Source organism: Cyanistes caeruleus, chromosome 1, assembly GCF_971803275.1.
Source record: "Cyanistes caeruleus chromosome 1, bCyaCae1.hap1.1, whole genome shotgun sequence".
Taxonomy (NCBI): domain Eukaryota; kingdom Metazoa; phylum Chordata; class Aves; order Passeriformes; family Paridae; genus Cyanistes; species Cyanistes caeruleus.
In genome coordinates, this window is record NC_141701.1 from 131,775,311 (window position 1) to 131,789,740 (window position 14,430).

The 14,430-nt window shown below is 38.3% G+C and overlaps 1 protein-coding gene across 3 annotated transcripts in view; it reads right to left on the minus strand.

Moving 5' to 3' along the window:
• Positions 1 to 14,430, minus strand: part of ITGA8 (integrin subunit alpha 8) — a 112,330-nt gene that overhangs the window by 6,323 nt on the left and 91,577 nt on the right. For 2 of the 3 annotated variants that reach the window (XM_086858877.1, XM_086858863.1), the window contains one exon: positions 7,363 to 7,464. In XM_086858877.1, coding sequence (XP_086715003.1) covers positions 7,363 to 7,464 — 102 coding nt within the window. Of the gene's footprint in view, positions 1 to 1,785; positions 4,400 to 7,362; positions 7,465 to 14,430 lie in introns of those variants that run through there. The other variant, XM_086858870.1, reaches the window with a different exon arrangement.

Sequence of the window (14,430 nt, forward strand, 5' to 3'; positions counted from 1 at the left end):
TTTGCTTTATGACATGATGAAATCAGTTTGCAAAGAAACTGATGACACAAACTCTCAAATGATATTCCTCTTCTGTACTCTAGGTATAGCTAGGAAATCTACTCTTTCTAATAAGTTTCTTGGCTATTGTCCAGTCCCTAAGCTGCACTCATTCTAAATCTTCTATGTTTTTTTTCCTCTATTACCTTAGTGATTGATGCACTAGAAATTTAATGAAATACTAATTTCTAATTTGTTCATTGAAGGAACAGCAGCCTAAGTTTTAAGAATGGTCACAACTCTGTAGTTCAGCTCAAAACTGTTTCCATTCCTGTGCCTCTCACTTCTCTCCTTGAAGATGGAAAATTTAATCATTTAATTCTTTCTGCAACATCCAGTCCTTTTCTCTCTCACTTTTTCTTGTGATCAGCATTCTCTCATAGACTTTTCATTCTGAATGCACCAGTAGATCTGTCTTCCAGCTACTGGCAGGCTTAACTGGAAAACACTTCTGAATAGTCCCTTCCACTTCATCTGTGCAGCCAGCTTCTCCCTACTCTGACACACAGAGATGGCGATGGTGAGCTCTACCAGTGCACGTATTTTTTATACTACCCCTCCCCAGGAAACAAAACGTAGGGACAAACTTTCTGTGTAGGAAACTACTTGCTTTCTACCAAAGTTGACACTGAGGGTTACACAGAAAATTCCAAGATACTGCCCAGTCCTGGAGCTTGCACTTTAACATTGGCTCTGAAGATGAAGTACTTGCAGTGCTTGCCATACCGTTGTTGACCTAACAAACACAGCTAGTACCTCTTTGGAGCAGCTCAAAATAGTCATAAGTATAAAATATTTCAAAAAGATAACATCTACAAAGAATAAATATGAAAGCTGATTAAAGCAAGAAAAAATGATTTTAAGGCAAGCAGCATTAATAAAACAACCCATGAAATGTCACCCTTATGTCCCAACAGATATCCTGATGGTCCAGTCAGGTGATAACCATGCCATTGCAGGAATACCATTCCCTTTGCCAGTCTCCTCTTTGGGTTGCTTCTTAATCACTGCAAAATTTCATAGTCTCTCTGCATCATTAGATTCAGCTAGAGCAGAGCTTATTTAGTAAGGATAAAATGTTCTTGAATGGCTCTGCTTGTGTCTCAGAGTGGCATTAAAATGCAAGGGCAGAGAAAATGAGAGAAGGGTCATTTGAACTGTCTGCAGATTCCTCCCAAGAAAAGCCAATTAAGGAAAAAAAAGATGAATTCAAGTAAAAGGTTAACTGACCAGGGAAAACAGAAAGGATGCAGTTACAAGGAGCTGCTTGAAGGCTGTAGAAAGCTAGGAGCTCAGCTGTCCAAGGAAGAAAGCATCTCCATTCTACTGCTTGAAAATCATGAACGCTGCCCTGAACCATGTGTGATCACATACAGCACAAGAGTTGGGAAGTGCTGATGAAAATTCATGGGCCCCAAGACAGCAAAAACACACTGATCCAAAAAAATCCCAACTCATTCACAATGTGCACTTCCTCTGCTGGCAAACTCTGAGGTACGACACACAGTAAGTTACATATTTTAATTATTGTTTGGAAAGGACCTGACACTGTCACACTGTCAACATGCAGATTGCATATCTTAATCGTCTAAGATTTTAGTTTCACTATGGTTTCTGTTCATAACAGTATCACTTGCCTGAGCATGTTGCTGTGAATCTGGAGCACTAATGTGAAAGACTAACCAAAACCATTCTAAAAAAAATATTTGTAAAACAGCAGGAACAAAAAAAAAAAGCAAGCAGGGCTTTCTGTTGTCTCAAGTTTAATGAAATGACTAACTCCATTTTACAGCAAGACCAAACCACAGGGAAGACCCATTTACATGCAAAAACTTTATTTTGCCATTTCTGCTGCTGGAAGCTTCAGCCAAATTCCTAGGTGGCATAATGTGACTGAGATAAATGAGGAAATAGGAATCAGCATTGCTGCTTTAGGCTGGATTGTAGAACATCAGTAAAACAGAACAAAGATTCTGACAAGTGGCTGGCTAGGTATGGATGGCTTGATAGATGGACGGTCATCCTGGATCTGGGCAGGAAAGGGTTAATTTTTGCTGTAGCCTGGAGGGGGCACAGTCGGGACCTGGGGGTTACTCTACAACAGCTCACATTATTGCCTGAGATGGGGGAAGGGAGTCTCTTCCAAAGTTCCTCCCAGTCGAGTAAGCCTGGCAGAGGAAGCTGTCAGGTATTGTCTATTGTAAGGGAGCTTCCCTGTCAATCTTTCCTTTCTTCTACCCTCTGTCATCAGTATTGTTGCTATTACTGTTAATTTTCTTATCTCATTGCTATTTCCTGTAAATTGTTCTTATATCAACTCCTGATCTTTACATTTTGTACCTTCAATTCTTATTTCCAACCTGTTGCAGGGTGAGAGGGAGGGGAAAACAGGGAAGAAAGCAAGCAGTGCATGGTTTCGAGAGTCCTAGCGGGAGAACTAAATTGGGGAGTACCATTCCTAAACTATGACAACAGTCGACTGAAATTGTACATCCTGAATATGGAAATTATCTGAGTGGACAAGTACTTCTTGGAGTAGGAAGAAATTTTGGTTTACAGATTTCTTCAGATAGTATTTAACTGGACCACATCTGGTTCCTTGGGCACCAAGTCCACTTTAACCCAATCTAAATAACTACTTCAGCACTACAGTGCTCTGAGACAGGGGTGAAGTAAACACCGTGTGGTGTTTAGGTCTGAATAGTTCATAGGGCAGCATATGATTGCACAGGAGCAGAGCAACAACTAAACTCTTAATGTGTGCCAGTTTGCTGTTCAAAATTAGGTAGGGTCAATCCAGACTTCAAAGCATGTTTGATTTCCTCCTGAAATCGGTGGAAGCAGACTATTTCATTAGGGATGGTAGATTTCAATAGGTTTTGGATAAAGCTGGCAGTAGTGTATGCAACTACAAGTACACATGTTGCCTTCCCATCTTATGGAAGAGCAGGGTATCATTCATAGTCCTTAGATTATCAGCAATGAGCAAAACAGCAGAAATTAGGTCTATCCTTTATCAAGCAGAATGCTGCTGCAAAGCTGGCATATTTCTCTTCTCTTTTAGCCTGAGTTCAGCCAAAGCTAATGAAATATTTGCTGGCTAAAATCTTGAAACCATCCCGTTGCACTCACACCCTTTTCCCATGAATCATTTTTTGCCGTGGGTTTTAAAAGCAAGGGGATGGTTGTGCTAAGTACTTGAGATTTATTTCTTGAGCAGGGAATTATATGTAGGCATCAGTCTCACTCCTGCCTGTGTGCATTACCAGTAGGATATAATGCCCTGGGCTGCCACCCTTTATACTCTGCACAAAGACTTGCAAGGCTACTAATGCAATTGCTGGTGAACAGTTTGACACTGCAAGTCCTGAACACCCACAGAGTTGAGGCAGAAGCTGGAGGGGAAGACAGAAAAAAAACATTCCTTCAGTTTTGTCTGCCTTGTTTCACCATTTTTACAGAGGACTGTTGCTTCTTCACCCCATGCTGTCCACAACAGTTTTACATATGACTTTGATTTAAAACAAGTTTGTATTTTCAGCTTGGTTTTTGTTCTCCACCATGTAGTAGGTTTAGTACCGCAGGATTAGAGCCAGAGAATTTAAGGTGGACAATATGAAGTGCAATTTTTACACAAGTGTTGCATGTTGACTCTGTACTTTAGATGTGTGTTGGCTTTCCTCTCTGTTCAGGACAAGACTTTATGCTGAACGCTGAAAACAATGCTTGCTTCTCTGTCAGGTAGGTGAAAAGCACGTCTCACAGAATTGAGAGGAGCCATCTGACTTTGACACTGCTGAACATCTCACACCTTTTGTATCCAAAGGGTGCCAAAGAATGGTACCTGCCTCAGGCACAGAGATGAGGGTGAAGTCAAGCCGAGAGTTATGGACAGAGCCTCTGTTTGCTATTGGAAATAAAATCCACAGTAGTCTTAACACAGATGCTGTCAGATAGTCTTGACTTCAAAAGACCTCTTGTGGTTCCATGAAAGTCATTTGTTGCTTATATAAGTGTTCTTCTGGAGAGGCTTTTAAAATGTATATTTTTAAAATTGTGCCATTGTTAAGCTTGCTGTAAGTAGATAAAATAATTATTAGGGGTTTTGCCACTGTATTTTGTCCAGTTTGGATTTTGCTTCTGATTTTGGTGTTAGTGAGTCTTCAAAATAGTCTTTGCTTCCTCTGGAAGGGAGCACAAAACAGAGGGAAGCACATGTAGTAATCTGCTGGCTCACTGGAACTTCCATGTGTATAGGTGGGAGTTAGGTTTGTCTGGTGCAAACTTCCAGCATTTGTGGGGTCAGAATTCAGCGCATGCCAGTGGGATGCTCACAGAGTTATTTTTTTCCTCCCTGGTTCTTTAAAAGACACACTTTAAAAAAATAAAAATAACTTCTCCATAATTTATTCTGCTACTTTAAGGAACAGCAGCTAAATTAATTATTATTCTAGTGCTACTGCTTTTGCTGCCTATGATGGATGACCTGTCTTTTAGTCTTCAGAAATTTTCTTTACAGAGGCTGAGAAACTGAAAAAGAGGAATTCTTTTGTACTCCTACATGTCTCCATCCAACCATTACAGCATGATGTTCTTACATATTCTCAAAAATGCTCAAAATAGAATGCAAAAGCTCCCTTGAGCTTGAAGTCACATTTATGTTTACATTACAAATGTTTATACAAATATATGTAATGAGGAATATAAGCTTGTTTAAAGTACTTTCACCATGTAATAACTAAAGGAAGTTACAGGCCCTAGTCTGAAACCAATGTTACTCACTGTAGGACACTGGTCAAATAGTTTAGACTAAAGGCATCCACGGTGAAAATCCTATCAAACGTTTGAGAAAAACAACCTTATTTTACTAAACTCCCAAACTGGCTCAAGAATCATAAATTAAAATAGAGAGAATTGCTGCTTATTCTAACTTTGTACTTTTTGTAATAAAAAGTACTTTCATGTTGCACATGAAATTCACCAAGTAAGTATTATTTACCACAATAATACTTGTAGCAAAAAAATGAAAATTTTCTCCTCAATGAAATAACAGTTAGCAAGGAAATTCACCCAGTTGTATAATATATGGTTGAAATTCTAAGACTATCAAAATTAATGGAAATACTATTATAGATGTCAATGGATTCTGGTTTAAGCTCCATACTAATTTTCTGTTTGATACATTTTCATTCTAATGTTTTATTATAAAAGATCCAGATTTTCTTACATTTACCTAATGTTTCACAGACCTTTTTGTCATGACCCTGTCTTCAAGATTCATGTGTCCAAGACCTATATTCCATAATGATGATAAAGTCCTCAGAGCTACAAATAGGACTACATGACTCTGTAGGTTACTGATGTATACGGGATTATTCATGCCATTAAAACTAAAAGTAAATACCAGCTTGTATAATTGGAATTCAGCACTATATGAATTAAATGAAGGACATGTGCTCTATTCTTTAAAATATATTATCTTCTTTATATAAAATTTAAAGTGCTAGCTGATTATTATATATATACTTTTGAAAATTGATTTGAAAAATATTGGAATCTTTCTTCCATCCTTTCATTGTCTGAAGGAAAACCATAAACCTTGAAATAAATCCCTGGAAGCTTTTAAAACACAACTAGTGATCTTTTTCAGAAGGAGCAAAAATATTAAGCTTTGCCCAACTTCAAGGAAATATTTCTTCTTGCAAGTGGAACATCAAAGAACTGATGCATATATAACACATCAAGCTGTAGAGCTGGCAAGCATCCACTGCCATGTCCAGATATGAAACAACATAAAAGTGTTATCATTTTTCAACATTTTACAGTTGCCATTACAGGCATTTTGCTGTGAATCATCTGCTGCAAATAACAAGCATTATACTGGCTGGAGAAAGAGAATGAAATGCTTATCTGATCATTTGGTAGATCATCTGACACTTGTTGAGAACAGCAGGCTATCACCTGGGGTAAAGCACTCCAGCCCAGATGAAGGCCCCACTATCAACAGAATTCTGCACATGTGTTTCTGGTATGGAACACATGCTGCAAGAAAATAAAAAGAGCCTGAGCATATCTGTCAGCTTGGTGCCTTTGAACCTTTCTGGATGAATACTGCATTAAGCACCAATCCTCTTTAGTGAAATCATGGTTTTACTGATGATGGAGGTTGGAGTCACTGTGCACACAGAACCAAGATTTTACCTTGCGTTTTCCCAGAGCAAGTATCAATAAACCATTCAATCTACGCACGTACAAAACAAAACTTTATAGCCTTTATCCTCTAAAATATACTCTTGGTAAACTATAAAGTGTATTATTCTGTTGGTTTTCTAAGTAAGAAAGTATTCTGTCCCTTCTACTACACCTCAACAGACTGATAGGATGTATTTCCACCACAATTCAATTAGCAAAGTTTGAACTGAGCTTACCTTTTAAAAGAAGGAATGTAACTGATGAATCTTTATTAAGATGAGAACATTAAGCCTTAAAATTTCAGATTACTCTTATACTAGAATAAATTTTTGCCCTCATATTTTACTTATTTCTATCAGTAATGACAAAATAGAGTGAATTTTAACCACACTATTAGACACCATAAGAAGAAAATGACTTTAAAGTGCTCCCCAAGCCAAATCCTTCAGCACCAGCAAACAATTAAATCAAACTTATGCCTCCAAAATTAGTTTTTCATATAGTACTCCAGGACCATACAAATCTTAGTCTGCAAATAAGGCAAATACTTTAGCATCTATCTATAACTTCCATAAGGATTACCAAGTAAATTTGTATTTTGCACTTGATGTGCTGTGAGGTGCAAATCTAACAAAGGCATACAGACCTTCCTGAAAATCAGGGTATCAAAGAAGCTTAATTCAGATAAGAAAGAAGTTGCTGTAGAAAATACACAAGCTTGTGTGAGAGAACTGCTGACTGGCAGAAGAGTGAGATCTCTAAACCTAACAGAAACATGATTCCGGATTTTGCATAAAAATTTCCTCCAGATTTTTTACCCCAAACAAGGTAACTAGATACTTGCTTTCACAGTTCTGTTTTCTATTGGGTGAAAAATCCATCCTTCTTGCAATGAAGCAGTCTGCACATTAGTTCAGCAAAAAATTACTTTAAAATGTAATTAGAATCATGTATCATCAACTTCCACAGAAAGCAATGAAGTTATTTCCTTTAGGTATTATTTCAGGAATTTACACTAGAAACACAGGAAAGCCCAATCTCGATATTTTCATCTGTAAGAATGTTCACAGCTGTGATCAGAGTGACCAAATACATATGCTTCACACAAAGACATAATTTTCAGTTACTTACTGCTATGCTTCCCTTGGGGAGCTTTGCTGGTTGCACTTTATATGGCATGCTCTTAACTTCAAAGGAAACATTGGAAGAAAGACTATAGAGATCATTCTTTCTCTGAAATAACAGAAAAAAATAAATTATTAAAATCCATGTTTATATTTAAAAGCATTATGAAAGATAAGCAGACAAAAAAAACTCCACTGATTTCATAAATCAAAGATGGTTTCTTTTGGTGAAGAGTGCAGGAATATTGAGACCTGTATGTGTCCATGAGATAAATACAGCATAAAGCTGCAATACAAAGGCCACATGTTCAAAATGGGGAAGAAGGGTTAGATATGGAGAAAGATACATACAGTTGTTTCTCATATTTCTCTCTGAAATAGGTGAGTTAAAAGCATGGGTGAAGTTTATGGGGTGTCTGTGTTTTAAACCCTCACCTTTGCTGACCAGGCTCAACAACCAACATAGGTATATTGAGAACATTTACAGGCCTATGTTGAGACCAGGTTGGTAGAGCTTCCTGATAACATCAAAGAAATGCCTGTGCCTTCTCACCAAACAACAGGAATATCCATCTCTGAACATCATATACACAGAATCACAGAACAGTTTGGGTTGGAAGGACCCTCTGTAGATCCGCTAGTCCAATTCCTCTGCCAAGGCAGAGTCAAGCTAGGCTTAGAATGTGACTGATTTCCCATTACAGTAGAGCTCAAAAATCCTGCTCACCTTGCTTGTTTACTAAGTTGTGTCAATGTGAGAGGAATGTACAGCAGCCATTGTTTAACTGGCCACCTAGTAAAACATTTATACAGCTGTCATTAAGCATTTCAATAAACCCAAAGAGGTGCAGACAAAATGTGCAATTGATTTTCTGGGTGACACTACATGAAACTTGTCTTGTATATCCCTTCCCATGTAAATCTGGGATAGTGATACGGATCTTGTTTGGAAGTGCTTCAATACTCTCTGAGAAGCATTAGATTTTTAAGTGCTAATATGCCAATGAAATCTAGAGGGTTAGGAGTTATGACTTTTATATCCTTTTTCATTATTATTATTATTATTATTATTATTATTATTATTATTACTACTACTATTACTATTATTATTATTACCATCCTATTTATGCTCCCTGTCTTAATCCTTTATGAAATATGAGGATCAGATTTCAATGCAGTATTTGGCTGATGATTTATAGAGAGACACAGCCTCGTAAGTAAAGCAGTCTTTCCTTTTGCCACGAGCTTCTTTCAGTCCAGCATATCTGGAACATCATTGTCACTTCCTAAACCCCCTTCTGCAAAACCTTCTCCTTCCTTCTATTTCTCACACATTTAGGAGCTCTCCACTGACAAGATTTGGTTCCTGTGTGATTGCTCAACCTCTTTTCCTCAGTTTTCCTGTGTAGTTTCCAGTTGCATCAAAGGCATAAACCCTCTCAAAGAACTGCTTTTCCTCTTTCTGCCTTTTTGCTGAGCAAAGACTGAGATAAGAAGACCCCTTGATGATTTGGGCTGCTATTTTTTTCCTTCACTGATAGAGAAAGGTTTTGTGAAAATGACCTGAAATAAGCATAATATAAGCCTGGGAGCCAACTTGGATGCATTTGAATGACCGTGGCCCAAATCAAAGTTTTCACAGAACTGCTGTAGCTGGAGAGCACATTTGGAGTTTGTTTGCTCCAAGCACAGGCACAGTAGAATCACAGGCACAGTAGAATCAAATAGAACAGTTTTCTCAGGACCATGTCCAGTTAGGGTTTGAATATCTTCAAGAACGGAAACTCCACAATCTCAAGAAGCAACCTCTTCCAGTTTTTTTAACACCTTCCAAGTAAAAAGGGGGGGAGTATGTTTAAATGGAATTTCCTGTATTTCAATTTGTGCTTCTTCCCTGTTCTTTGGTATTGAGAAGACCCTGCAGTGTGTTCTTTACTCACTCCAATCAGATGTTCACACATGCTGATGAGATCCCTCCTGAGCTTTCTCTTCTCCAAACTGAACATTCCCATCTCTCTCAGCCTCTCCTGGTATATCAAATGCTCCAAGCCCTTTATCATCATTGTGGCTTTCAGCTGCAGTTGCTCCAGTATGTCCACAACTTGCTTGTCTCAGGGAGCCTAGGACTGAACTCCAAATCTGTTTCATTGGTGCTGAGTACAGAGGAAGAATCAATTCCTCCGGCCTGCTGGCAACGCTCTTCCTAATGCAGCCTAAGAGGTTGTTGACTTTTTTTTCTGCAAGGGCACACAGTGGGCTCATGTTCAACTTTGCATCCCACAGGACTCCAAGATCCTTTGCTAGGACACTGCCTTCTGGTTGGCTGGTTGGTTGGAATAACATGTACTGGGGCATAGGATTATTCCTCTTGTGGCACATAACTTTGAATTTTCCTTTGTCACACTTTATGAAATTCCCCCCAACTCACTTCTCCAGCCTGTTGAGGTTCCTCTGAAGGGCAGTACAAACAACTGGTGTATCAACCACTCCTTCCACTTCATAACCATCTGCAAATTATCAGGCTATCAGGTTGGTAAGCATCATATCCCTTTTGCAAATCCACGCTTACAGTTTCCAGTCATCTTCCTGTCCTAGAGATGTTTGCAAACGGCTTCCACATTTTTTTCTCTATCACCTTCTCTTCTCAAGGATTGAAATAAGGTTGACTGACCTATAGTTCTCTGAATCCTCCTAGAAGACAGGTGTTACCATTTGCTTTCTTGCAGTTTTCAGGAACTCTTCCTAATCACCATGAACTTTCAAAGATAATTGAGAAAGGCCTCACATTCTCATTGTCCCTCTCTCAGGACTTGTATGTGTATTCTGTCAGGTTCCTTGTACTTTTGTGTGTTCATTTTGTTTAAATGTTCCCCTATCCTGATATCTCTCTGCTGAAGATAAATGTTGATAGCTGCAGGTTTCCTCTCTGGTTGCAGATACCTTGGATTACAGTATGCAGATTTTCCCAGTAAAGACAAAGGTGATGGAGGCATTGGGTAAACTCAGCTTTTTCTATGTCCCATTCAGCAGAAGACCCATATTTTCCTTAGTCTTATTTTGGCTGCTGATATACTTACAGAAGCCTTAATGCCCTTTAAAGTCCCTTGATTAGCTCAGGTGCTGGTGGGCTTCTACTTTCCCAACTCTCTACATTCCTTGCACTAGGTCAACTGACTCTGCTTCTTTTATGTTTCATAGAATCATAAAGATTGGAAAAGACCTCCAAGACGATTGAGTCCAGCCTTTAACCTATCACCATCTTTGTTAAGTTTGAATTGTACCAAGATGGAAAAACTCCATTTGTCAGGATGGACTGTTCTTGAGTGTTAAGGATAATGATCCTGGAGAATCAGTAGTTCTTCTGGGATGATTCTTCTCTTTTTTCCAGGACCATCTCCCATGCTGTTCTTCCAAAGAGATCCCTGTAAAGGGTGTTCTCCTGAGCTCCAGGGTTGTAGCTCTGGTATTTGCCTTGTCCATTCAGTCTCCTTTTAAAAAACTAATTTTCTCTGCAAATATGTGAGGGTGACAAAAAGACAGCGCATTTATTGCCTTCTGGAACTCATTTGGCTAGGCCATAATTTTTTTCTTTTAAAATATTGAGAGCAGCTGAATGGGTATTATCAGAAAATTCAACTTCTCTTTGGGGCTTATACTATGAAAAAGCAATACTAAAAAATCTGTTTCAAACAACTACATAGGGATAGTCAAATCAACTACTTAATACAGCATCAAATGAAAGGGAACTATCAATATCTATCTATTTCTATCAATAGTGTTTGAAATGAAAAATTAGACTTGGTAAATAAGAAGTTTTATATACTTTCATGGTGCTGATCATCTATGAGGTGATATTCAGAAAAATAACTTTTCCTTATCACATTAATTATTTTCCATTTCCAGACTCAAGACATTCTTTGTATTTTATTCTTTGGCACTAGATTCCTCCTCACACAAAATCTTGGAATGTTTCTGTGGCTGTGCATTCAGAAAAAAACCCTGAAAAAAGCCTTATATTTTCAATCCTAAGCAATTAACATTAAGCAGGATTCTGGATATGATTATATGATTTATAAGCATTATCTGTAATGGAGAGAGCAGAATATGTAGAAGAAGTAGACATTAGACATTCAGCTGGATTGGCTAAGGTACAGTAAAGGCATTAACTCTCTTGAAACCTCCTATAAAGGATACCCAGCACTAATGGAAAAATAAAACCTTTCATCTACTATACATGGCTTATTTCATTTTCAGCTTATATCAGCAACAAGAACATCAGAGGACGGTACTTCCTGTGGATTAATGCTTGGCTTGGGTTAATAAACTTGGTTGTGACCACAGCTATCAACTCGCCTCAACCCTTGATTAGGCTCCTGGAAATGCTGGAATACAGGAATAGAGACTATAAAAGACCAGAGAGTATTTTCCTGCATTTATGAATTGTGTGTTTGTGTCGAACACATTGAAAACAATGACAGAGGTCAACATTGGTCACAGCAGGATTCTTACTTGTACTAACACCTTTGAGATACAAGCAGCTGTCTTTCCTACCTTTTTTATAATTCTCAAGCCAACTGTAAGAAACAATATTTCTTTACTATATCATTTTTTAAAATAGTGTATGCTTAAATATTCTGTATTTACTGGAAGCTGCAGGACTTGTGGTTTGAAATTCAAGCTGAGGACTTAGTCATGGCTCAGAGGAAGGAGAAGAAAGAATCTGGTATTAGTGCCAGTGCTTAATGACCAAGACTGGAGAGCCCAGCCCTAACTACACTGGTCTTTTGTGGTTCCTCTTGTGTTAGAACAAGCAGAACTTGATCTTGTGCTCATTGCTGAGACAGTAGTTTGCAATATTCTGGGAAGCAGGCAAAACATGGCCATCCCCTGTGTTTCCTGGGTGGCAGATCCTGATGATATATTTATTAAAGCTTCTCTCTCTACAAGCTTTTGTTTTCTGAATAGATTTTTGAATTAGAGCCTTTGTTTTCTTTAAAAGTTGCAAGACAAAAAAGCAGTCAGAAATGAAGGAAAGTGTTCCAAATAAATAATTCAGTGCAGTGTTTTCCTATGTACAATTGAGACCAAAATAATGTGAGAAATGATAGAAGATCTTTGACAATTTGAAAGACTGTTCTCCAAGCTCCAGGGGAATGCTGATGCTTTCTGCAGGAAACTCAAGCACAAGCTGACCCCCACAAAGCATCTCTAAGGCATGTGGGCATTCAGAGACCACACTGAAATTCAGGGACAAATCTGGATCCCAGGGAGGTAGACTGAGGGTAGGAGGAACAAAACCTTTAGCAGCTTAAAGACTGGCAGATCATTGCTGTTCTGCAGGTTTGAAGAGTTCAGCTACTGGAGAGAGTCCCTAGAATGACTCTGCTCCATTGCCTCTATGGAGAATTGTTCAGGCTCTTGCAAATCCTTTTTATTTTCTGCTGAGATGTAGCTCAGTCTCCCTAGCTGAAATGCATATATTGCATTTCTATGGCAAGCTGTGGTGGTATTTTCACCCCAAGAACTTATGACTTTTGCACATGGAGTTCAGTGCTGTTACAACAATATTGGCATTGCTTGATTAAAATTTGTTTCCCTTCATGTCTGCTGGAGTCTGGCAGAGTAAGCAATACTTTTTAAATACATGCTTTGGGAATTCATTAGCTTGCTTTCTTTGACCATACCTCCCAAAACCTGAACTGCTTCCAACAGAGTAGCTTACGTAAATGCTGCGAGTAGAGCTCATACAATTACTTCTTCTTAATAATTTATTTAAAAATGTACATGTGACTATACATATGGTCAAGTAGCATTTGTGCTATTTGTAGCAAGAGGATATGTCCACCCAAATATGTGACCAAAGACAATGCTCTGAAAATCAACACATCCTTCTCTTTATCATTATATTCTTGCACTTCACATATTGTATTTTTTACATTCATTTTAACAGCCAATTTGAAGTTATAATAGAGGCAGCTATTTTATTGTGATTCCAGAAGAAGTCAATAAACAGATTATAATGGTTATCAATTTAAGATGTTTGTTTCTTCATATACCTAACATTACCTATACTGCAGCACATCTAAGAAGAGTCTCATGTTCTCCTCGTGTTAACACTGAAAATATTTTAAATAAAAATGAAAGGAAACAAAACTAGCCCACACCCCAAAGACCTCCAGTTAGTTCAGCCCCATGCAAATGTCTTTCTTTCTAGCCTTCATTCCACATAAACAATGAAATACAGTATAATATTGTATTTTTGGCCACAACCAAAGTTTTGGGGTTTATTTATTTTGTTTTTTTCAAATAACAACAGTTTTTTGATGTAATTGAAAATTTTGATGATGACTTCCTCCTTTTGTTATTATACGTGCCTTGAAGGCCAGTGCATCAAATTCTTGGCTTTTAATTCTCAGTTTGAATTAAAATAATCTACTTAAACTTCCATATATGGCAATGAATGAGGGCACAAGATCTCTCTCTCACTAATTTTTCTGTTTCCCCACTTCCATCCACACACAGGGAATTTAGGTTGGCTGCAGAATTATTCTTTGAAAATACTAGGCAATCTTCTCTTGACTGAGATGTTTTCCACTGGACATAGAAAGAGGTTCTGTGCTGGAGGATGCTGGGGACAGAAATTATTATTCCTTGGGGTCATATTCCACTTACAGGTTGAATAATTGCTGCCGTGGTAAAGACGAGAGGAGGAAAAGTGAACAAATAAAGGACATTATACAAGAGGATCTCCCACCTGTTTCACATCACCTCCACCAGTTCACCACTGTTCTGAGCTCCAAGCCTCTGCCAACACACATGTGCACACATGTGCAGTCTGTGTGGCCCCACTGCACAGGCTATCTGCATTCTTCCTCTAATGGCCTTTATGTAGCTGAACCAAATCCTTACCACAAAAGCATTACCTGCCTTAGAGAACTTCTACCACACTAAAGAGGCTCAGAGTTCACCAGTGACAAAATACAGAAATTCTTAACAAAATTTTTCATTAGAACATGCACTCTAACAGTGGTGACAGCTCCAGATTCCAGGCAATGGAGGCAAAGGTGGATGCCAG